Source organism: Penicillium psychrosexuale, assembly GCF_028828465.1.
Source record: "Penicillium psychrosexuale strain IBT 29551 chromosome Unknown utg000002l, whole genome shotgun sequence".
Taxonomy (NCBI): Eukaryota; Fungi; Ascomycota; class Eurotiomycetes; order Eurotiales; family Aspergillaceae; genus Penicillium; species Penicillium psychrosexuale.
The window spans coordinates 7,334,512-7,357,488 of NW_026643187.1; the positions used below are offsets into that span (position 1 = coordinate 7,334,512).

General features: G+C 39.8%; 3 protein-coding genes across 3 annotated transcripts; 1 reads left to right on the forward strand and 2 right to left on the reverse strand.

Moving 5' to 3' along the window:
* Positions 1–418: 418 nt before the first annotated feature.
* Positions 419–2,670, reverse strand: N7518_003899 (LysM peptidoglycan-binding domain-containing protein; the record flags this gene model as incomplete). Its single annotated transcript, XM_057184826.1, has 4 exons — positions 419–1,544; positions 1,603–1,662; positions 1,717–2,214; positions 2,282–2,670. 4 exons carry the CDS (start codon positions 2,668–2,670, stop codon positions 419–421), a joined length of 2,073 nt encoding a protein of 690 aa, XP_057046276.1.
* A 962-nt stretch (positions 2,671–3,632) lies between these two features.
* Positions 3,633–9,744, forward strand: N7518_003900 (chitinase; the record flags this gene model as incomplete). The annotated part of the gene is made up of 14 exons (XM_057184827.1): positions 3,633–3,925; positions 3,985–4,071; positions 4,132–4,436; positions 4,506–5,160; positions 5,229–7,041; positions 7,105–7,476; positions 7,532–8,195; positions 8,252–8,329; positions 8,397–8,792; positions 8,868–8,969; positions 9,031–9,134; positions 9,186–9,436; positions 9,538–9,602; positions 9,656–9,744. 14 exons carry the CDS (start codon positions 3,633–3,635, stop codon positions 9,742–9,744), a joined length of 5,274 nt encoding a protein of 1,757 aa, XP_057046277.1.
* Positions 9,745–9,949: 205 nt separating this feature from the next.
* N7518_003901 (uncharacterized protein) lies at positions 9,950–10,944 on the reverse strand (the record flags this gene model as incomplete). The annotated part of the gene is made up of 2 exons (XM_057184828.1): positions 9,950–10,831; positions 10,879–10,944. The coding sequence occupies 2 exons, from the start codon at positions 10,942–10,944 to the stop codon at positions 9,950–9,952; spliced, it is 948 nt and encodes a 315-aa protein (XP_057046278.1).
* Positions 10,945–22,977: the final 12,033 nt, after the last annotated feature.

Genomic DNA, 22,977 nt, shown 5'->3' on the forward strand with positions numbered 1-22,977 from the left:
TAAAGGCACGAGACTCGTGCGAGTGGTGCTGGAGTGCAAAGAAATTGTCATTACCTACGGGCAAGCCAATCGCCTTCATTTCCATTGCTCAAAATATGACAGGCAGCTGGCTGGAGCATTAGTTTATATTTGTATAAATATCAGAAGTCGGACTTCCATATTTCTAGACAAGACCTTAGACGAAGGCCATCTTTTCTTACGCCTTATAGAGAGGTGGCGTTTGGCTCGCTTTCTTGATCCAAAAAATCTTCAGCGAGGTCTATATTAGACCACATAATATCTGATCCCAGGTTCCATGCTCCCAGATAAATTATTTTGCTCCCAGAAGTAGTAACAACGGCTCTCACCACTTCTCGTATACGATTGAATCAAACATTCACGGAGGTTTCAGCCCAGCCCGGCCAATAGTCCCACTTGACTACTTGCCCACACAGACATAAAAGTCATACTTCAAGTTCCGACAGTCACTGCCAACATCCGGGTTCCAAGCCAGGAAATCACTCAGGGGGACACCGCTGTCATCGGAAATCTGTGCACAATACTCACCTTGTAGCACCTTGTGGAACTTCTCACATCCAGTCACCATGCCAGTCTGTGTCGGGGTTGGAGTCCCGTATGCAGCGGTGGTGGTTTTCGTGGTGGATGTCTTGGTTGTCGGCGGCGAAGTCGATTTCTTGCCTACGCAGACGTAGTAGTCATATTTCAAATTCCTGCAATCATTGCCAACATCCGGATTCCATGCCAGGAAATCACTCAAGGAGACACTGTTGTCATCGGCAATCTGCTGGCAGCCCTCATCCTGGACGACTTTATGGAAACTGGCACATCCCGCAGGCATGCCTTTTTGAGTTGGTGTTGGGGTGATGATTCCGGTGGCGGTTGGCGTGGCGGTTGAAGTAGATTTCTTACCCACGCAGACGAAGTAATCATACTTCAAGTTTCTGCAGTCACTGCCGACATCCGGGTTCCAGGCCAGGAGATCACCCAGGGAGATACTGTTGTCGTCGGCAATTTGCTGGCAGCCCTCATCCCGCGCGACTTTGTGGAACTTGTTGCATCCATCAGCCATACCAGTCTGGGTTGGGGTGGGAGTGACAACGCTAGTACTGGTTGGTGTCACTGGTGTCGAGGACTCCGGTATCGAGTTAGAACTTTGGGGTGTACAGCTTTGGGGAATTGAGGAGACCGGGGAGTTCGGGACTGGATCTGTTGGGCCAATATCACAATAGGCCTCGTAGAGGGAAAGGCAGTCCGATGACAGATCTTCATCGGGGTAAAATCCTTCCCCATTAGCCTGATCATCGGTCAGCCAGCAGTACTGAGTTCGCTCGGCCATCAAGCTACTCCAAGTCGCATTTGGCTGACCGACCAACGGCGGTTGAGTATAATTTGGATCATAAGTAGGATAATACCACGAGGTGGTGATGTTGGCGGTCATGGTTGTTGTTTCTCCGGGAAGCCAAGACGAGAACATGGAGGACGTTAATCCTTTGGATGTAGTGGAGTTCTCGGTAGGAACAGTAAATTCACCTCCCCCAGGTGGTCTGTAAATGGGAGTATTAGTTCCAAAGGTCTGAGATTTCGATTTTGTGTATGGCTTACGAGACGCAAATGCTTCTTCCTACCATTGAATCCAGGTTGTCGCAATTCTGATGGATGGTCCTGCGCTGATAGTCAGAGATGGCTTCTAGAAGATACACACGAGGTTCCGCTTACGGGTTCCAACCGATGAGTTGTACCAATCCAAAAGAATGTCCACGGACAATATCTCCACAGGTCTGGTTTGCCTGCACGGTGTACACTGTACAGGTCTTCTCGATACAGATCTCGGTACCGGAAGTCAGTGAAGAGCAACTGTAGTCCATATGGTTGATCTCAACTAAGCGATCAGTGCTAATAGATTGTGCCTCAGAGATTGATTTGCAAGTATCACCCTCCTTGGAAACGTAAGTTTTTCCGGTGCAAGTAGGAGTTGGAGTCACAGAGGATGATACACTAACGGATCCCGATGTTGTTGTAGGATTTGATGAAGTGTACTCGTAGGTATAGCTCGATGCTGGCACATGACAAGATGACAAAAGTGACGAGAAGGCCTCCGGTGGGAACTGCTTACGCCCATAATCCGAACTCGCCATAACTGCACCGTACTTGAGGGTACAGTCCGAACAGGCTGTTTTCGTGTCATCATAGATTCCTGTTAGGCAGTAACCAGTTCTGTGGCATAGTCAGCTCACTGGTGTTTTCAGGTTCCAAATCGTTGCATAATTGGGAAAAAACTTACGAATCTTGGATGCAGTTTAACTCATATGCCCACGCCAACCCATTGACAATATCCCCAGGGACTACTCTAGCCGTGCTGTTTTTGAACAAAATGTATGCTTTAGTTCCGCAAGACAAGTGACTACTTCTCTGGAAGTTTTCGATAGAATCATGGCATTCTTGTGTGCAATACTGATTTACCAGATCCCCCACTAAAGCAGCTCCATTTGCAGCATCTCGGGCAGTCACAAGATAATTAGCGCATTTGACATCGAATGTCAAAGCATTCTGGCAGACAGCCGGTACATCATCGGAGAAGCTGTCGGTATTATTCCATAGTTGAATTGCCGCGGCTTCCCGGACGAGAAGGAACAGACCAAGAATCACAACGTTGACTAAGGGTCGCAGCATGTCGATTGACTAAGAACTGGGATATCTCCAAGGCTAGAAGGGCAAGGGTGTAGTTGAATATTTCACCAGGCCATTCCCGATATCTAATGTTCGTTGGGGATGAAAATGGGATTAAGTGGGACGAATGGGGCTAAATGAAAACTAAATTGGCCCGAACATGATCGATGTTACCTCGTCTCCACTAGATACTGAGATGGTAGCCGACTTAGTCTCCTTTATCACGTTGTACGAGTGAGGACAGGGGGCCATGTTTCACAAAATCGCGCGGAGTATTTCGGCACCGGAAATATGGGCGGCCAAGACTCCCGTCGGTGGACCTGATTGGTCATAGTATAACGGTGATTTGCCAACACTTTTAGCAGTATGTATTCTGTAGCCGACTTAGTCTCCTTTTTATCACGTTGTACGATTGAAAATAGGGGACATGTTTCACAAAATCGCACGGAGTATTTCGGCACCCTGTTGGGAAGGAGATACTTCTACCTCTCCTAGTTTAGTGCTCAGATACCTGCCTTTAATTACTCTAGGATCCGCCATACTAGTTCCGAGACGGGTATGCGCAGACAGTTGGGGCTACTTTTGCTGCGGAGACGACAAGGGTCCATAACACTAACTCCAGACCAGACTTGGATCCAACGAGGAAGGAGGAAAAGACTGGGAAAAAAATCTACTTCGCAAAGGGGCTTTGATTGCTCAGAAATAGCTAGTTAGAGGACCCTCGTCTTTGCTCTTCTAAAATCAATTTCTTTCGAGTTTTCCTTCACATGCTCGTCTCTCTGGTACACACTTATTTCTTCCACTGTTTCATTTATCTCTATTTTTGTCTGTGTACCTTATGTTATCTCATATTGTCGTCTGTCTTTATACATCTCACACAATCATTTCTCTCAACAGTCAACGGCCGTCTACTGCGTGGCCATGATATACTCTTTCTGTTAAATTACCTACCTGATTAAGCCAAGATGAGGCTACCTCAGACGCTTCATGCCGGTGGCCTCGCTCTCTGGTCCTTGGCTGTTATTTACGCTCTCTTCTCTCGCATTTCAGGTGCTCTTGCCCAAGGACTTGGACAGCCTGGCGGAACTTGCTCAGACAGCATACCCTGTTATCAGGGCTGCTGTAGCAAAGATAATTCTTGTGGCTTCACGCCAGACCACTGTGGTACTGGCTGTCAGAGCAACTGTAACGCAACTGCAGAGTGCGGTCAGTATGCCGCCCCGGCAAACTTTGACTGTCCTATCAATGTCTGTTGCAGGTAAGAGGACCAGATAACACTTAACTGCTGCAAGTACAGGGTAATAATCAGATTAATAGTGCCTTTGGATTCTGTGGTGTTACCACCGACTTTTGTGGTAAAGGCTGCGAGCCCAACTCGAAAGGCGGTGGCTGTGGTCAGCCCGAGTAAGTCTCAGGCAATTTCAGGATTTAGATTGGGGTTTGATAGTAACAAAAGGCATTCAGTCATCCTACTTGCTCAGAGAGTACTGACGCAATGGCATATGACCGTCGTATTGGATACTACGAATTATTCAACATTCACAAGAGTTGCAACGTGATTGAGCCAGAGTCTCTCGTTATTGAACCTTTCTCTCATATAAACCTGGCGTTCGTGAACTTTGGCGCCGATTACAAGCTCCTGGATGAATACGGTGACGTTGTTGACCGGATGTCGTTCCTTAAATTCACCAACACGGGCCTTCGCATCAACATCGCTGTTGGAGGATGGACTTTCAGTGACCCACCGACGGAGTTGCTTTGGAGCCAAAGTAAGTCATAATAATTCTAACGCCGTACAACCCCGCGAGTAGTTTTTATTTAACTGATTTTCAAACCAGTGGCACGCTCTTACGAGAATCGCCAGACGTTTATCAACTCTGTTGTGAGCTATCTACAGAATTACCATTTGGATGGAGTCGATCTTGACTGGGAGTATCCATCAGCGGCTGACCGTGGTGGCTCAGAAGATGATGCCGCCAACTATGTCACACTGCTAGCGGAGATGCGTGAGGCATTTGACCGGGAGAATCCAGGATGGGAAATTTCAGTGACGGTACCGACAAGCTACTGGTACCTACGTGGCTTTGATGTCGAGAGAATGCAGAAACATGTTGATTATATTAATCTCATGAGCTACGACCTTCACGGCATGTGGGACCAGGACAGTGAATGGACAGGTCCATATCTTGAGGGCCACACCGACATCAGTCAGATTGAGCTCGGTTTGGATCTCCTCTGGCGAAACAACATCGATCCCGCTAATGTTGTTTTTGGATTTGCCTTCTATGGTCGGTCATTTACCATGAAGGATGAAGACTGTACTGAGCCAAACGGAAAATGCCAGTTCAGTACTGGAGGCGCCCCTGGTACATGTACAGATACAGCGGGGATTTTGTCATATGCTGAAATCAGCTCTCGAAACAACTCTCTGGATGTGCACACTCATTACGACGCAGAGACCACGGTCAAATACAATGTTTACCAAGGTTCTCAGTGGGTTTCATATGACGATGAGCAGTCTTTCACCGACAAAAAAAGTTCATTTCCAAGCACTGCTTAAGTGGCTGGATGGTATGGGCAATCGACCAGGATGATGGTGAATTTAATGCCCTATCTGGTCTTATTGGCGCAGATCTTTCGTCATTGCAAATGGAAAGCAACACCGATGGCCACTCGAAAAAAGTCATTGCCGATGCTTTTGCTGCCTATAATGGTCAGAATTGTTTCACAACAGATCGCTGCACCGATGGGTCAAGCAAAGAGAAAAACCCAGATCAGGTATGCCCATCGGGATACATGTCGGTCAGTACAGCGCACAACCCACTGCAGGCTGGAGACAAAGAGCGCCATGGAGACTGCGATGAGGGCTGGTACAGAAGTATCTGCTGTCCAAAAGATGCCATGCCCAAAAACTGCGAATGGAACGGTGCTCCCAAGCGTAGCGAGTTTGGTTGCGATGGCAAGTGCGGCAGCAACCAGTTCAAGCTTAACCAAGATACCGCATTGAATGCTAAGGGCGAAGGTCAGTGCTTTACCGGGGCACGTTACCTCTGCTGTGACTCTACTATCATGCTTCAGAAGTGTGACTGGACCGACTGTCAGGGGCCTTTGGTCATCGATGATCCGGCTCAATGTCGTAAAGGTTACGACTACTACACTTATCGGTTTGATAAGCCAAATGGCAAGCCGTGGTGCTCAGACACGTACGTCTCAGAAGTGGATGGTTCGGTCGGAAGTCCGTACAAGCAGTCTTTCAAGAGTGGACTTTGTTGTTCCCATGATCAGAGCTTCAAAAACTGCCAATGGACTAACTTGTATACAAACGACGACCCCCTGAGAGCTGACCTGTGTAAGCCACGGCCCTGCTCGGCTGGCAAAGTCAAGATTGCAGGCGCACTTGATCCGAAAACACCTGCTACCGGCAACGCTGGTAGCATCGGTAATAGCTATACCTGTGACTCCTACACTCCGGAGGATGGAATGGACCCAGAGTGGTCGTACTGCTGCGATCCACCCACCAAGTACAACAGCGACTGGCCTGTTGACCCTAAATATTTATGGGAAAAGTACTACAACGAAGTTGACGAGTCCGACGTGGTCTGGAAATACAGCGACGAATATGCCAATAACAATCAGGATGATGAGCGCTCTACGGAGGAAGATGGCTCTGATGCATATGGCTTTGTCATGCTCGATGGACCTGAAGGCTCTATCGACAACGACTTTTCTTCCAGTCATACCGTTGTCCGCCGCTCGCCTGATACCTCTGTGACAAAACGCTCTATTCTGACCAGCAACCAGACTATTATGGACAGCATCTTCGATCATGCCGAGGAAACCTTCCATGTCTACTGCAATTTCCCCATTGGCTCGAAAGAATGTGAGCGCGTGTTCATCAATGGTGTCGATGATACGATTGTCTCCCTTCCATCTCATATAGGTGAAGGCCCTTTTGCCCGCATCGTGTCGATGAAATTGGCCGATCAGTATTTCCAACTGCCCGAGCACCACTTACAGCACCGATCATTGAAGAGCATCTCGAACCCAGTTTACGAAGTCAAAGTTGACTACAACTTCCAAGATATCAAGCTCAAGCGGGATGATGATGCTGTCCAAATTCGTATTGACTACACCAATTTGATGGGTTACTGGGACGAGATGACCAACTCACCAGCCAGTCGCATGAAGCGTGGGATGGGTGAACATGACCTTACCCAAAATGAGTGGCGTGCCCGCGTTCAGCGAGCCGTCATGCGCGACAAAAAGCTTAGGAAACGCGAGGAGCCCATCAAAATCAAAACCCCGATGGAAGTCTCCAAGGTGCAGCCCCAGAAGCGTTGGTTCGGCGCATTTGGAGAGTGGTTAAAGAAGCTAGTAGGTTCTTCCTCACCCCCCCCCCCCTTTCTTGTTTTTGAATATACTGATCTCAATTTAAAGACCACTGTGACAAAGTCCAGCGTGGGTGTAATTGAGTTGGGTCTTAGTAGAACTATCAACCTCTTCTACGCCAAATGGGGGTGCCCAGGCGAGACCTACTTTGGTGAATTGTCGATCGATTTAGAGGCCGACCTTTCCATGGATGCAACTTACGCCTACTATCTCTCGGCCACATTTATTCCCCCCGGCAAGCCGGAGACTTTCGCTTACTTTGGAATGGAGCCTGAAGCCTACCTTGGTCTACACGTTGAAGGCAGGGTTATAGCGCAGACACAGACTGACCGAAAGAAGATCATTGATACCCTTACTTACCCTGGACTAGCTGTCAAGGGAATTGCGGCTGTCGGGCCCACCTTGGATGTTTACGGCCAGGTGATTTCCCTGGGGAATCGATTTATTGCAGTTCCAATGCTAAGATCAAATCCAGATTCGCGGCAAGATCACGCTCTTCGGCTCACTTGATGCAGGAGCAAAGATGTCTTTCGGAAAGGCTGAAGTCTTTTGGCCTCAGGACAACAACTTGCAAGACAAATATTCAAACCTGCTCGGCCTTGAGAGTAAGACTGAATCTCCGGCTCCAGGTACAGTTGAACCAGTGTTCCACGCTGGAGTCGCCGTCGATGCGCAGATTGATGTTCTTATCACCCCGCAAGCCAGTATTGGCATCAAGATTGGTGGCGGCAAGATTGTTGCCGATAAGACCTTGATGGATGCTCAGCTAAGTGGCTATGTGAACACTGACCTCTCCTTCCAGGCTCATGGTGACTACGACACGTCTGACAATGCCTTCCACTACCGATTTGGGGCCTATCTGTACTACAACATTGGATACAAGGCTGTGGCCAAGATTCTCAGCTTCATTGACTGGGCAACAGGGGATCGCAAGGCATATTCACCTGACAAAATGCTCAAATTGTACGAAAAGACCGGTACCATTCCGATGTCAGAATCCGACATGGGGAAGCGAGGCCTTTCTATAGAAGCCGATGCTCAAGAGCATGAAATTACAGCAGACCTGTCCGAAAACAGCACAATGTCCGTCTTGGAAACAGCTGCCGACATATTTCGCCGAGCTGATGTTACAACTTTGGGTACGAAATCCGTGACAAGTTTATTGATCAGCATCAGAAACTAACTAGTCACCTAGACCCTAAAACCCCCGAGTTCACAAAACAGGGCCATTGTCCAGCCGGAGCTAGTGGCTTCCAGCTGCCAGAATTGCGATGTAAGTTTGGAAGTTTTCGTCGAATGTGACATTTTCTTTTGTGGACTGACTGAGCATGTGTTGACAGTCAATTGCGGCTTTTTTGGTCCGTACCAGGCCATAAATGAGATCCTTGATGCCGACGGAGATCTTCAGGAAAGGCTGACGCATGATGTGCCCGGCCTCTGTGACAATATCGTCAATCTTACGCCATTGCGCTCAAAGTTCACATTCTCCCAGGACGGGGTAACAGCCAGACGCAACTCAGTTTGCCCGAGAAAGACAGTCGGTGGCCAGAGTGTAACAAAATGTTCGGCACCAACTGCCGAGCTTAACAAGGCAGTTAGACGAAGGGGTTTGGGCCTCCAGTGTGATGAATTTCCCTGGGGGTCTAGTGAGCAGGGAGGAGAATGGCTACCTGCGAGTCAGCGTCGTACGGAGTGTGTCACCAGCTTCCAGAATGCATGGCACGGAAATTGCGTCCGTAAGTGCTTAATTCTTTTTCATCTATAATTGGGTTGTTCTGGATTCTGTGGGAAACTTGCTAATAAATTTTTAGAATTGGTTGGACAACTTTCATCGAACTGGAAACAACTGGACCCTGAGTCCCGGAAAGATTCCAAGAAGATAGATTATTGGGCATCATGGCAGAAACGAACCGGTAAGCTTATATTCTATTTCTTCGCAATTGGGCTATCTAACACTATGTCTTTTTGCGTTAGACTGGACCCACGCGGGCAAGTATGGGATCGGGCAAAACAAACCATATGAACAAAAACTCATTGAATACGGCGAAGAAATGCCTCCTCCAGATGGTGGGAACCAGGTATGTATTCAATGTCAGGATTTAGGAATTTACCTAACAAAGCGGTGACAGGGAGATAACAAGAAGCTATCGTGGGCTTTTAAACGGGACTATGAGACTTCCTGGCTTAACCCTCAAACACCACTCACGTCCGCAGACTGGTGGAATGCCAACCAACCGACATGGTACAAACCCAAATACAATGGGCCTCTTACCATGGACTCGGTTCTTTGCGCGGTCAATCATTTTAATCAGGGCAACGTGTATAAACTACCAGGTGTGAAAGTCAAGTCAGATGGAACACCAATCGGCGTGCAAAAAGAGTACAACGCATATTGCAAAAGAACCAACCAGGGTGGTATGGCCCCCCTGCTTGGGGCGTCGATTTTACCATGGGAAGATGTCTCATTCGTTTCCAAAACAGCGCAAGCAGCAGCTCGGGCACATCTAAACGGGACGCTCAGAAGTGGGGTGAATGGGAAGTTGAAAGTATGTGGACGCCGAACGATGTCTACTCAAGTGCTTGCTGATTCTCCTTTTAGGCATTGAATATGTGGAGGATGTGGACGATGCCGAGATGGCTCAGTTATTGAAGCCTGCGGATCTGGATGGTTCTGAACATGAAAGGTAACTTGCCATGAATGTCGATGAATTTTTTATTTATAATCTGTTCGTAAATTTTTTATTTTTTTATTTCTTTGGCGGAGCAGACAGCAATTTGCAAGACGCCGGAAAACGGACTCTTCTGTTGGAGCGAATTCCGAAGTGTCTGGCAACTTCTCACCTTTTAGTTCACCCCATCTAGTATGTATGCAACACCACGTTCTTCATTTCATCTATTGATTAGGGTCTGCAAGTTCTTCTTCCGTCAATTGATACAGTTCCCTCCCTAATTCTGCACTGGCTCGATACTTTTCCCCAACAGTAGAGCCCTCAAGGAATTCGTTGGTTTCCATCCATGTACCAATCACACCAAAGATATCGTGAATCTCAGGATCCATACGACCTTCGCGAATGACGTTTCGGAAACCATCTAAATAAAGCACATACAAACTTCCAGACCGGAAAGCCTCCTCGTCCGCAAGGATAAGATACGTCCTCGTGGCGCATTTTTGTAACCCTATCGCGAGGCTATCGATGATTGTGTCTCGGTCATCGCGCCAAGCCTCCGGGGCTTCTTCTTTTGCTTCGGCAATTTGCGTTTTGAGATCAGAGCGGAGAGTTTCAAGGTCTTCTGCTTTACGGGCGCGCGGAATCCTCATTCTATCATCGACCTCAGGTTCAAGTGGGCCCGCAAGTTCGGGAAGAATCTCGTACACACGCCGCCACTCCGATCCGAAGTTGAAGAGATCCGCATTATTGAGAACCGCCCACCAGGCTTCTGATTCAAAGGGATCTGAATCGACCCATTCAGTCATTAAATCATCGTGTCTAGCTTTCTCTTCTTCGTCGGTGCAATAGTGCGTGCGTAGTAAAGCGGGACAAGTCTGGTCATTGAAAAGATTCATTGCGTGCCATCGAAGCACGTCGCTGCGGTAAGGTCGGAGAATTGTGTCCACCTCCTCTGTTGTAGGCGCACGTGGCGGATCGATACCCGCTGGAAGGCTATCCCAATCTTCGGCCCATTCAAGGGGAATAAATTCCATGTCGAGGAACTCAGTGACCAACATTTTTCGTTGCTGGTCGGGGGTTTTGGTGGAGGAGTTATTCCAGTTTGTCTGCACAGGATTAGCATCTGAAGTAGAAACAAAAAGGCACAACATACGATAAGATATTGTTCGACAGCCAGTGTTCCCCATGGAGGAGGAGGCAAAGAATCCATGTCATTCATCACGAGGAAAGGTTGGGAAGCTTGAAGAGAAGATAAAAGGGGAAGATGCGGAAGAGACGCCGGGGAGGGGTGTGGAGAGCGGGGCTGATATGGTGAGGAACGCACAAATCATTCCTTTTGTGACGTGCCAGGTCTATTCAATAAAGAAAGAGTGCATTATGCAACAAAGAGTGCATTCAATACAAACAAGCAAACATGCCAATCGTAACACCTTTAACCCATAATCCTTTGATACATACAAGTGAATATTAACTACCATGCTCTTACTAACTATAACTTAGTTAATACCTTGCCTGAAAGATGGAAAACATAGGTTTAAAGAGGTAGTGAATATCGCTTTTTTTTCTTGTACTCAGCTCGAAGCAATCACCACTAGACATCGGCAAAGCCCAGCATAGGCCTAAGATTTCGGCCCACGGCCCAACCCACATGGGCTATGGGCCCAGGGGAGCTGGGCCCAGCCCAGCCCATAGCCCACTGGTAGCCCATTTAGGCCCATTTTTATATAAATAATAGGTCTTGGCGTGTATAAAAATGCTTACTCAGTAGAATAGTATACTGTTACTTACATGTGTTTTGGTTTCTTAATTGAATGACAGCCTTTTGTGTCCCAGCGGCCTTGAAATTTTAGTTTTTATTTATAAAATAATTTTTAATATGGCTGGTCACTCATTATTTCTAGAAAGAAAAAAAAAATTAGGCCGATTTAGTGATACTTTATAGATAGGCTGGTCTCTATACAGAAATATATATTTAATTGTACTAGTATATATACATTTAAATAATATTTAGTACCCTAACCACTATAAATAATTAAGATTAATTATAATTTATTAGGGATCTCTACATTTTATTAATAAAGAGGCTAGAATTAAAGGAAAATTAGTATTTAATTATATATATCTAGGACTAGGACTCTACATTATAGTGTGGCTAGTAATATAGGGATACTAGGCGCATTATAGTGAATTATAATACTGTGAGACCCCTAGGTATAGAATGCCTAAGGGAATGCTGTATATAATAGAGGATTGGGAAATAGAGATAGTAATATACGCAGGGTATATTAGAACTAATAGCTGCTTCTCCAAAGAAGCAGTATACGAGGATAATATACAGGTTTATAGGTTATATAACCTAAGGAGGCTGTGTAGGTAGTATATATTACTCCTACCCAGTCCACAGTCCCCTATATACCTAGGATAGGTACTCTACGCCCTATAATAGGGCTTATACCTTAGGTATCAGCCTTCTTAGTACTAAGGTCCTAATAATATCTCCCTCCTTATAGTATATAGTCCCCGTAGGCTTAGATAGGAGAAGAATAAAGGAGTAGCTTAGTCTATTAAAACCTATATATCTAAAAAAACCTTATAGTAAGGGTAAAAAGGTATATAGGGAAAGGTATCTAGCCTTAATACTCTAAAAATATAAAAAATGATATAATAGAAGTATAAATAGAGGGGTAGTATATATAATAAGGTCTATATATAGTATAGTTATATAACTATACTAAGAAATTAGGTAGCTATAGTTTCTAATAAATATAGTATATTAGTTAGCCTATAAACTTAGGTATCTTATATATATAAGGTATAGCTAAGTAGTTATTTACTAATAAGAGAATATAGTTAGGATAAAGGGAGATACTTAGACTTCTCCAAAGCCCGACCCGAGCCCGAAATTTGGGCCCGTGGCCCGACCCGCATGGGCTTCGGGCCCAACCTCCCTAGACCCGGCCCGGCCCGAAGCCCGCGCGGGTCGGGCCTAAAAGCCCGTGAATAGCCCGTTTAGCCCGAATTTACATAAAATAGAGGTCTTGGCGTGTATAAGTCAGATTATATAAGATTAATAAATTACGGTTTTTTATTGCTGTTTTAGTCTGGTCATATTCTAATAAAAAACACACCGATTTGTCTATAAACGTCAAAAATGAAGCCATTCCCAGATTACATAACCAATTCATCTGGTCTTCTACCTTACCAATTCATCTAGTCTTCCCGCAACATACCGATTTGTCCACAAACGTCAAAAATGAAGCTATTCCCAGATCACCTGACTAATTCATCTGGTCTTCTACCTTACTAATTCATCTGGTCTTCCTGTAACATGCCGATTTGTCTACAAACGTCAAAAATGAAGCCATTCCCAGATTACCTAACCAATTCATATCCCATGGGGGAGGGCCGTTCAGGGCTCAACCAAGTTTACATACAGTGACATACGGGTATTTGGTAGATATGGTTAGTTCCCGCGCGCATCCACTTTGCCTAGTACCATTTTGAATCTTTCTCTCAGTACCGAGTATCTACATACGCAATTCCTACTTAATTTTATTTCTGATTTCGTATACTTTAATGTAACTCCATTGTAAATATCCCTGCCAATTTCTAGAACTAGAGCCTAGTAGGAGTATATATAATTAGGAAATAAAGAGTAATAGCTAAAATATAATAATATGGTATAGGGCAGCTGTAAAATAGTTGGCTAAGAATTATCTACCCTAGGTATAGACTATAGCCTAGTCTTAATTATTTTAAAACTTTTATAGGTAGTAAAGTATAGAGTTAAATATCTAATATTAAGATTATAAGTTTATACCCTTACTATAAAATATATTATAGGTACTTAAATATCTTAAAAATTTTGATATAGTTACTAAGGTAGAGCCTTCCTATACTAAGCTTCTATTAAGTCGTATATAACTAAATACTTATATATAAATTTCTACCCCTATCTAATTAACTAAACTAGGCTAAATTATACTAAGATTTTAATAGTTTATATTTAACTCTCTAAGAAGTCTACTTATAAAAGTATAAGTTCTAAGCCTAGCCTTAGTACTAGGTATTAGCCCTTTATTATATAGGCTGATTTAAGATATTTTAATAGGGTTAACTATATATTATCTAATAGGCTGACTTACCTACTCTTCTTAAGTCTAAGATTCTACTATAGACCGCCTTCTCCTAAAACTTATATTATATTATAGAACTAGTATATAATGATTAATTATACTAGGGAATTAGGTATAGGTTATTAAACTAATATTACTATTAGTATATATTATAGGATATAGATACTCTATATCTTTTATAGGGGGAATTGTATATACTTTATTTAGCTGACCTTAGTATTAGTATATATTATAGGATATTGATACTTAAGGTTACTAATAGGGGGAATTATGTGTATTAGAGGATATTGATACTTAAGGTCACTAATATAGAGAATTGCGTATACTTTATTTAGCTGACCTTAGTATTAGTATATATTGTAGGATATTAATACTAGAGGTCACTGATACAGAGAATTGCGTATATTATAGGATACTAATACTCGAGGTCGCCGATAGGGGGAATTACGTGTATTAGAGGATATCGATACTTAAGGTTACTAATACAGAGAATTATATATATTACAGGATACTGATACTTAAGGTCGCTGATACAGAGAATTGTGTGCACTTTATTCAGCTGACCTTGGTATTAGTATATATTATAGGATATTAATACTAGAGGTCGCCGACACAGAGAATTACGTGCATTGCAGGATACTGATACTCGAGGTCGCTGACATAGAGAATTACGTGCACTTTATTCAGCTAACCTTAGTATTAGTATATATTGTAGGATATTAATACTAGAGGTCGCCGATAAGGGGAATTGCGTATATTAGAGGATATCGATGCTCGAGGTCACTGATACAGAGAATTGCGTATATTATAGGATACTGATACTCGAGGTCACTAATATAGAGAATTACATATATTACAGGATACTGATACTTAAGGTCACCGATAAGGGGAATTATATATATTAGAGGATATCAATGCTCAAGGTCACTGACATAGAGAATTGCGTATATTATAGGATACTAATACTCGAGGTCGCCGATACAGAGAATTATATATATTATAGGATACTGATACTCGAGGTCACCGATAGGGGGAATTACGTATTAGAGGATATCGATACTTAAGGTCGCTGATACAGAGAATTGTATATACTTTATTTAGCTAACCTTAGTATTAGTATATATTATACAATTAGGCTTTAGGATAAGAAACTAGTTATTTATAATTATAATTCTCCCTTAAGAAGAAAGTAGAATAGTAAAAAGAGATTTACTAATTAATTAGTACCTAATAGCCTATACCCTCTAGAGCTAGGAGTACTCGACCTATTACTCTTATCGAAGCTATAAATACTTAATAGTCTATATCTACTAGAACTAGGAGTACTAAACCTATTATATATACTAAAGCTAGGAATTGTATATAACCTATATCTATTAAAGCTAAGAATACTTAATAGCCTATACCTACTAGAGCTAGGAGTACTTAACCTATTAGCCCTATTATAGCTAGGAGTATTAAATAACCTATACCTACTAGCACTAGTTTAAAAGGCCTCTAATAGTAGCTAATAGCTCCCTAATAATAATTATAATCTCCTTAGTAATCTAAAGTACCCCTTTTACTTCCTCTAGGACCTTCTTTATAATAATAAGTACCTCTAGTACTCCTCCTAGGATATCCTTAGCCTAGGTAAGGAAAGCGAGTATTTCTACTATTAAGTAGGGTATATAGTAGTAGATAGTTTTAAAAGGTAATAGGTAATAGATATAGTAGTAAGGAGTATAAAAAGTAACTAGAGGATAGTTAGTCTTTTTAGGCTTAGAATACTGCCTAGAGAAATTCTCTTACTATTATTAATACTAAAGGGAACGCCATTGAGATAGCTTAAACTTTAGCTATTAGGTAAACTGGATAGGAATAGCTAAGAGGTAGTAGAATTGGTTAGACTTAGCGATAAAGTAGTAGGGACCTAGGGGATACCTTAAGATAACTATAAAGCTATCGCTAGAATAAGCTTAGAGAAGTATTAGGGGAAAAGAAATATTTGGCTAACCTTAGTATCAGTATATATTATAGGATATTGATACTCGAGGTTGCCGATAGGGGAAATTGCATGTACTTTATTCGGCTGACCTTGATATTAGTATATATTATAGGATATTGATACTCGAGGTCGCCGATAGGGGAAATTATATATACTTTATTCGGCTAACCTTAATGTCAGTACGCATTATAGGATATTGATACTCCAGGTCGCCGATAGGGGAAATTGCGTATACTTTTATTAGAGATAAATCAAGGAGTCTACGGATGAAATATAGACACTCTGGAAAGTTCTCATGAATTGCGTGAAGAGAGAAAAGGAAACTACCTATCTACTGAGACTAAACTAGTTGTTAGGAGCGGAGAGAGGTTATATGACTTCGAATACCCCCTACGACTAACAAATAGTCGAGTTTCTAATATAGTTTGAATACTATCTCTCCATAAAAAAACAAAACCAGATACCTACTTATATATATATATAAACTTAACCTATATTATAGACCAAGAGGCCAATCTGTGAAATCTATCGCTTAAATATAACTCTTCTAAGTAGCTTTATAAGTCTATCCACTGCTATCTCAGTAGTAGGAATCTTAATAAATTTTACTAAGCTATTCGCGACTTCCTCTCGAAGTCTATGAAACCAGATTACAATATACTTTATATTTATATAAAATTCAGGATTTAAGGTAAGTATAATTACCCTATTATTATTAGTATAGATAGGAATTAGCTTTACTAAGAAGCCTTCGATACCAATCTTAGAAAGTAGTTAGGATAACTAGATCGCTTCCTATACTACTAGTACTTCTATAATATACTCGCTCTCTATAGTAGACAATACTATATAAGGCTATTTCTTTAATATCTATAAAATAAGGCTACTCCCTATTTTAAAAGTAAAACCAGAGGTTAATAGACCTTTTTCACTATATAGACCTACCTAGTCTATATTATAGTAACCAGAGAGTAAAGCTTCTCCTTCTATAAAATAGGAGAGGACTAGATTTTTTATACTAATAAGATACCTAAATACCCTTGTGATCCCAGACCCCTGTCATATGATTATATACGAGCATGTGCCTCGTTATATGACCATTATGTGCCTGTGCGGTCCTGTATGGACCATTCTGCATACTTAGGTACTCCCAACTCCTATACTAGATCATACTTAGTCGTTGGCTTACCTAACCTAATAGAAACCATGCGATCCTCTCTGTATCATATCTAGTAGTATATCGGTTTAAGCCAACTCCTATATTGGCCTAGGGAGGTATAAGATAGTAACCACGGCCGTACGGCTAAGATAAGATCAGTCCCTCTTATACCATCCTAATATACAATCTAGTGGACCTAAAATACTAGGTATTGTAGATTCTCATCCTATTGCTTCTCCTGTATACCCTCCCGAACCCTTATAAGATAAAGAGGGCGCTAGGGCTATGTTACTATAGCTAGTATTAGAAAATAGTAAGAGAATGGTTAGTAAACCAACTATTATTAGCTAATATTAGATTCTAAGGCTGTAAAGGTATCTATAGATATATACCCCCTAACTAATAATAAGGCGCGTAAAGGCTATATATAACTTAATCCCTCCTCCCCTTATATAATAGAAGGGGGGGGAAATACCGTATATTACTAGACTATATGTTGTTAGAGCGTATATTATTATAAACTAGGTTATATAACCTAGGGGGATCCTAAGTAGTAGCCTATTATCCGATACCCGGCTATTTAGCTAGATCTATATCTAGGTACTACTACTATAAAGGGGTAGCTTCCTAACCTAATAAGAGGAATAGAAACTAGTCAATTTCTACCCTCTAAGTAATAAAAAGCTCTAACTCCTAATAAATATATTTATATAAGTCCCTAAGGCCCCTATTCTAGCTGAAATCTGTGCTAATCTTCTAGACGGTATTAATAAAGCCCTTAACCTCCTAACTGAGGTAGAATATGATATCTATATTTAGATATATAGGAATCCTATAGTAACTAATATACTAGTCTACCCTGCCGTCATTTCTACTACCTAAAAGGCCTAGGTAGCCCTAAGAGTATAGGAAGACACTATATAGCTAGTTACCTAGTATACTAAGGAATAGGCTGTATAATAAGCTGCCTACTAAGCGGCTTAGTAGGCTGCCTAGTAGGCTACTTAGTAGGCCGCCTAATAGGCCTAGTAGGCTGCTTAGTAGGCCGCCTAATAGGCCTAGTAGGCTGTGAATAAGGCTATAGATAGGGAAACGTATAAGCGTTTTATTAATGATATATATAGTATCGCTAATTATAAAGGTAAAATTACTGAGGATAGTGCCTGACGATAGATATATGACTATGACTGCTACTTCTTAGAGCTAGCCTAGCTTATAGGCTGTATAGCTCTAGATAAAGTAAAGATCCTCTATATATCTAGACGACTTATAGTAAATGTATGAAAACGTCTAGAGTAATATAAACGAGTTTATATACTGATTAGAACGACCTATTTTGAATCATAGTAGGCGTTTAAGGACTAGGTAGAATAGGAATTTACTAAATACCTAGGGTTAGTAAACGTTTACTAATACTAGAAAGAACTTATATAAGGAAAAATGTCTATCTAGGAGTATACTATGACTCTATAATAGATAGCTGCCGATCTACTGTATACTATTCCTAAAGGACTTATAATAAGCCGCTTTATTAATAGAACTAATAATATATATTATACTAAGTAGATAGAAGAATAGAATAAGCCTAAAATGATAAGAGAAGTAGTCTTATGTTTTATCTAATATAAACGGGGGCGAATTATAGGCTGCGCGGTAGGAGCTACCTTATCGCAGGATCTAGATATAATAGAACTTACAGTAGTAGAAGTAAGGCTAATAAGGAAGCGCGAGGATATAAAGTACTTTAACTATAGTAAAAAGGGCTATCTTACCTGTAATTATCGCTAGCTAAAGATAGAGGAGACCTAGTAGAAGTAAAAAGAAGCTACTGAATGATCTAAGGTAAAAAACTAATATAGCTGTATAATATTAAAGTCCTTATTAGCTATATTTAAGAGGCTTCTAAGTAACCGCTATTTAATATAGACAACCTCCTTAATCCTAGTTATCCTATAAATATACCGGCGCCCGCTTAGCTAGAGTTATCCCTATAACTATAGGATAGGGGGAGGAATAAGAAGAAAAGAATTTGAATAAAATGTAAGTACTATAAGAAACGGTACTACAAAAAACAGCTATTTCTTAATGCCTCCCTTAATATCTTAGGTAATATATTAATATTCTACTAGGGAAAGGTCTTTACTCTTAACCTAGTATAGGTCTATATACTTCTCGATAGTAGATTAAGCGATATATTTATTACTCTATAAGTTCTTAAGAAAATAGGTGGTAATATCTAAATCTATAAGCCTAGGATTCCTCTAAAAGTTACTGTTACTAATAGCGAATGCCTCGATATAGCTAGTTATATCTACTTACTAATTAAGATTAGGGATTAGACCAGTTGAATTAAGGTATAGGTCCTTAATATAGAATATAACCTGATCTTTAGTTATAATTTCTTCTATAAAGAGAACCCTAGGATTAACTAGCGGATATTAGTTATAATGCTAATAGATTACCGCTATTATATATATATGGTATACCCTATAAATAATACTTATATGATTATAAAGGGTAATATATATACTAATTTAATATTAGCCTAGTATATTAGCCAGCTGATATAGAAGGCTAATTGAGAAGCCTACCTTTTTATTATCTATTTAATTAAGGATAAGGCTAGAATAGGAAACCTAGCCTTATTCTAGTACTAAGATAAGGAAATTAAGTGTATTATATAGAAGTATAAGGACTTATTTTATATAGAGCTCCCTATAGTACTGTCCCTAGAATATAATATTATATATAATATCGATATAGGAATAAACTGGCTAGTAAATATTAATATATACCCCCTCTCTGCTAAGAAACTTAATAAGTAAGCGAAATAAGTTAAGGATCTTATCTATAAGGGGCTTATCTACTACTCTAATAGTACTTAAGGATTCCTAGTAGTCTTTATATAGAAGCCTAATAGGAAGTAGTATATATATATCGATTACTAGGCCCTTAATTAGATATCTGAAAAGAATAGATACCCTCTCCCCTATATCTAAGAGCTACTAGATATTATAGGAAACGTATAAGTCCTTTTGAAGATTAACTTAACTATAGGATACTGGTAGATCTATATAGGGGAAGGATCTGTTAAAAAGATAGTATTTAATATAATCTAAGGTAAATATAAATGGCTCGCTATACTATTTAGCCTATATAATATGCCGGCTACCTTCTAGTCGATTATTAATAATATATTATACCTACTTCTTAGGTAGAATGTGGTGGTTTACCTAGATAATATCCTTATCTTTTTAAACTTAATAGAGGAATATCGAAAATACCTTAAGTAAGTATTATCGCTCCTCTAAGAATAGTAATTATATACTTTACCTATAAAATATATGTTTATTATAGAAGAACTTAAGTTCTATAGATATATCGTTAGGAATAGGAGTATTCAGCCCCTTCCTATAAAAATTAAAACTATTAATATATAGCTATACCTAAAAACGGTCTATAATATATAATAATTTATTAGACTTACTATATACTATTAGAGATTTATTTATAACTTTACGAAGATTTGTATCTCTCTCTATAAACTTCTTAAAGAAAGTAATACTATATTATAAAAGAAGCGCTTCTAACCGATTATCTGGTTAGAAGTATACAAAAGTATATTCTAGAAGGTAAAGGAACTCCTTACCTCTATACTAGTCCTAAAATAACCTAACTAGAATAAGCTATATATAATTAAAACTAATACTTTAGAATAGGCTCTTAGAATAGTCTTAATATAGAAGGATAACGAAAGTAACCTTTATCTAGTTACCTATAATAGTTGAAAGCTCTATAGTATAGAGCTAAACTATCCTATATATAAGAAAGAGCTCCTTACTATTAAGGAAGCTATCTATATATAGGATAGGTATATTAATAGTAATTAGTTTAAAACTATTATTATTATAGATAACACTAGCTTATAGTACCTTAATATTATAAAGGAGTATAGTAAGTACCTTATATATTAGGTTACCGAGTTTTAGTAATATTAGCTAGCTATCTATTACCGAAAAGGGTTAGAGAATATTATTATAGATATAATTAGCTGCTATCCTAACCTTATTAGAGACTTACTAGCTAATATAAGTAAAGAATACCCTATATAGGATACTTATTTAGTAATAATAAGTATGGTTTATAGTATTCTAGAAGAAGACTAGCTTATAGCTATAATTCGGTTCCTTAAGGATAGAACTAAATCTAAAGACTGTATAACTACTAGGGCTATAAAGAAGTTTACTATATACCTAAGCTTTTAGGATATCTAAGCCTTCCTAAGGGTATCCTTAGAAGAGAATAGATAGCTTATATATATATATAAAGATAGAACGATTTCGCTATATCTTAAGCTCCTATTCTAAGCTAATCTTCTTTATAATACCTACTATAAGTTCGGCTACCTAGGCTTCCTAGGCCTTAATAGTATTATCTGACCTTATGGCTAGTAGCTAATAATCTATACTAATATAGAGGATATAGTTAAAATCTATCTAAACTACTAAGTATCCTAGGGCTCTTGTAAAAGCCTAGAATATAAGGTAGTATAATATATGGTTATAAGTGGTATCTACCTATTCGAATAATAGGGAATCGACCTTATCGGCTGCTTACTAACTATTCTAAATAGTAACCGATAGATTATAACTATAATCGACTATATAATAGGCTAGCCGGTCGCCTATATAGTCCTAGATATAATAGAAGAGGCTCTTATAGAATTTCTTTACTGCGATATCTATATATATTATAGAGTATTTAATAAATTACTCTCTGATAATAGCCTAAACCTCTTATCTAGTATAGTATAATACTTTATAGGCTTACTAAAAGCTTATTACTATATAACTACTTTATATCACCCCTATACTAATAGGAAAGTAGAAAATTTTAATAGGTTGATTAGTTATATACTTATAAAATACCTTATAGGGAAACCTATATACTTATAGAATAAGTTCCTTATAAAAGCTGTATTTACTGCCTAGGTATATGAATATACGATTACTAGGAAAAGCCCTTATTTCCTAGTTTATAGGGTCTACCTCTATATTATCGCTAATAGTAGTAACTTATTAGATAAGTTATCTAAAACTAACTGTGATAAGTAGATCTAGAACCTTATAGATATTCGCTTAAAAGTAAATAAACTCCTTCTTATTTATATAATTAAAAAATAGAAGGTATATAATACTGTAGTTATAAAGATATCCTTTAAGCTAGACAATTAGGTCTTAGTAAGAAATAAGGCTAAAAAGAAATTCGAGAATACTTAGTTTAGGCTATATAAGGTGATTCAGTTATATCCCTTAGGTATATATACTCTAGCTAAACTAAATAGCTATATTCTAAGAAACCTTATTAATAGTATAAGATTAATAGATATAAACGTTAGCGATAATCCTAAATTATAGGCTTCGCTAGTTAGCTATTCTGTACTCCGCTGTATAGGATAGAGGATCGGCTGCCCTAAAGAAATCTATAGAATCCTTAATAAGGTTAAACCCCCTCCGCTAACTTATATAGACCTTTCTATATTTATATATAAAGAATAGTAGGAATTTAGGCGTTTAGGATAATATACTAAGTTTATAGGGAAAGAAGTTATAGCTAAATATATTATTGCGAAAATATAAGCAGCTGTATATAAGAGATAGAGAGATATAACTATTAACTAGGTACCTATATAGGGCCTACTAGATACTAACGAGTAGGACTTAGAAGCGAACAACTATAAATCTAAAGACTTAGACTCTATAGAGGATTCTTATAAGTCTTTAGGGTACAAATCGATAGAGGACACTTATTAAGAACCTATATAAGGTTTAGATTAATTAGTATACCCTTTTATAGTCGTTATTCTATCCCTATTAAGAGATATTTAGAGATATATAAATGTAGAGAGTTTATGAATTTAGAAAAGTATTATATTACCTGCTCTATAAGGGATTAGAAAGGCCTGCCTAG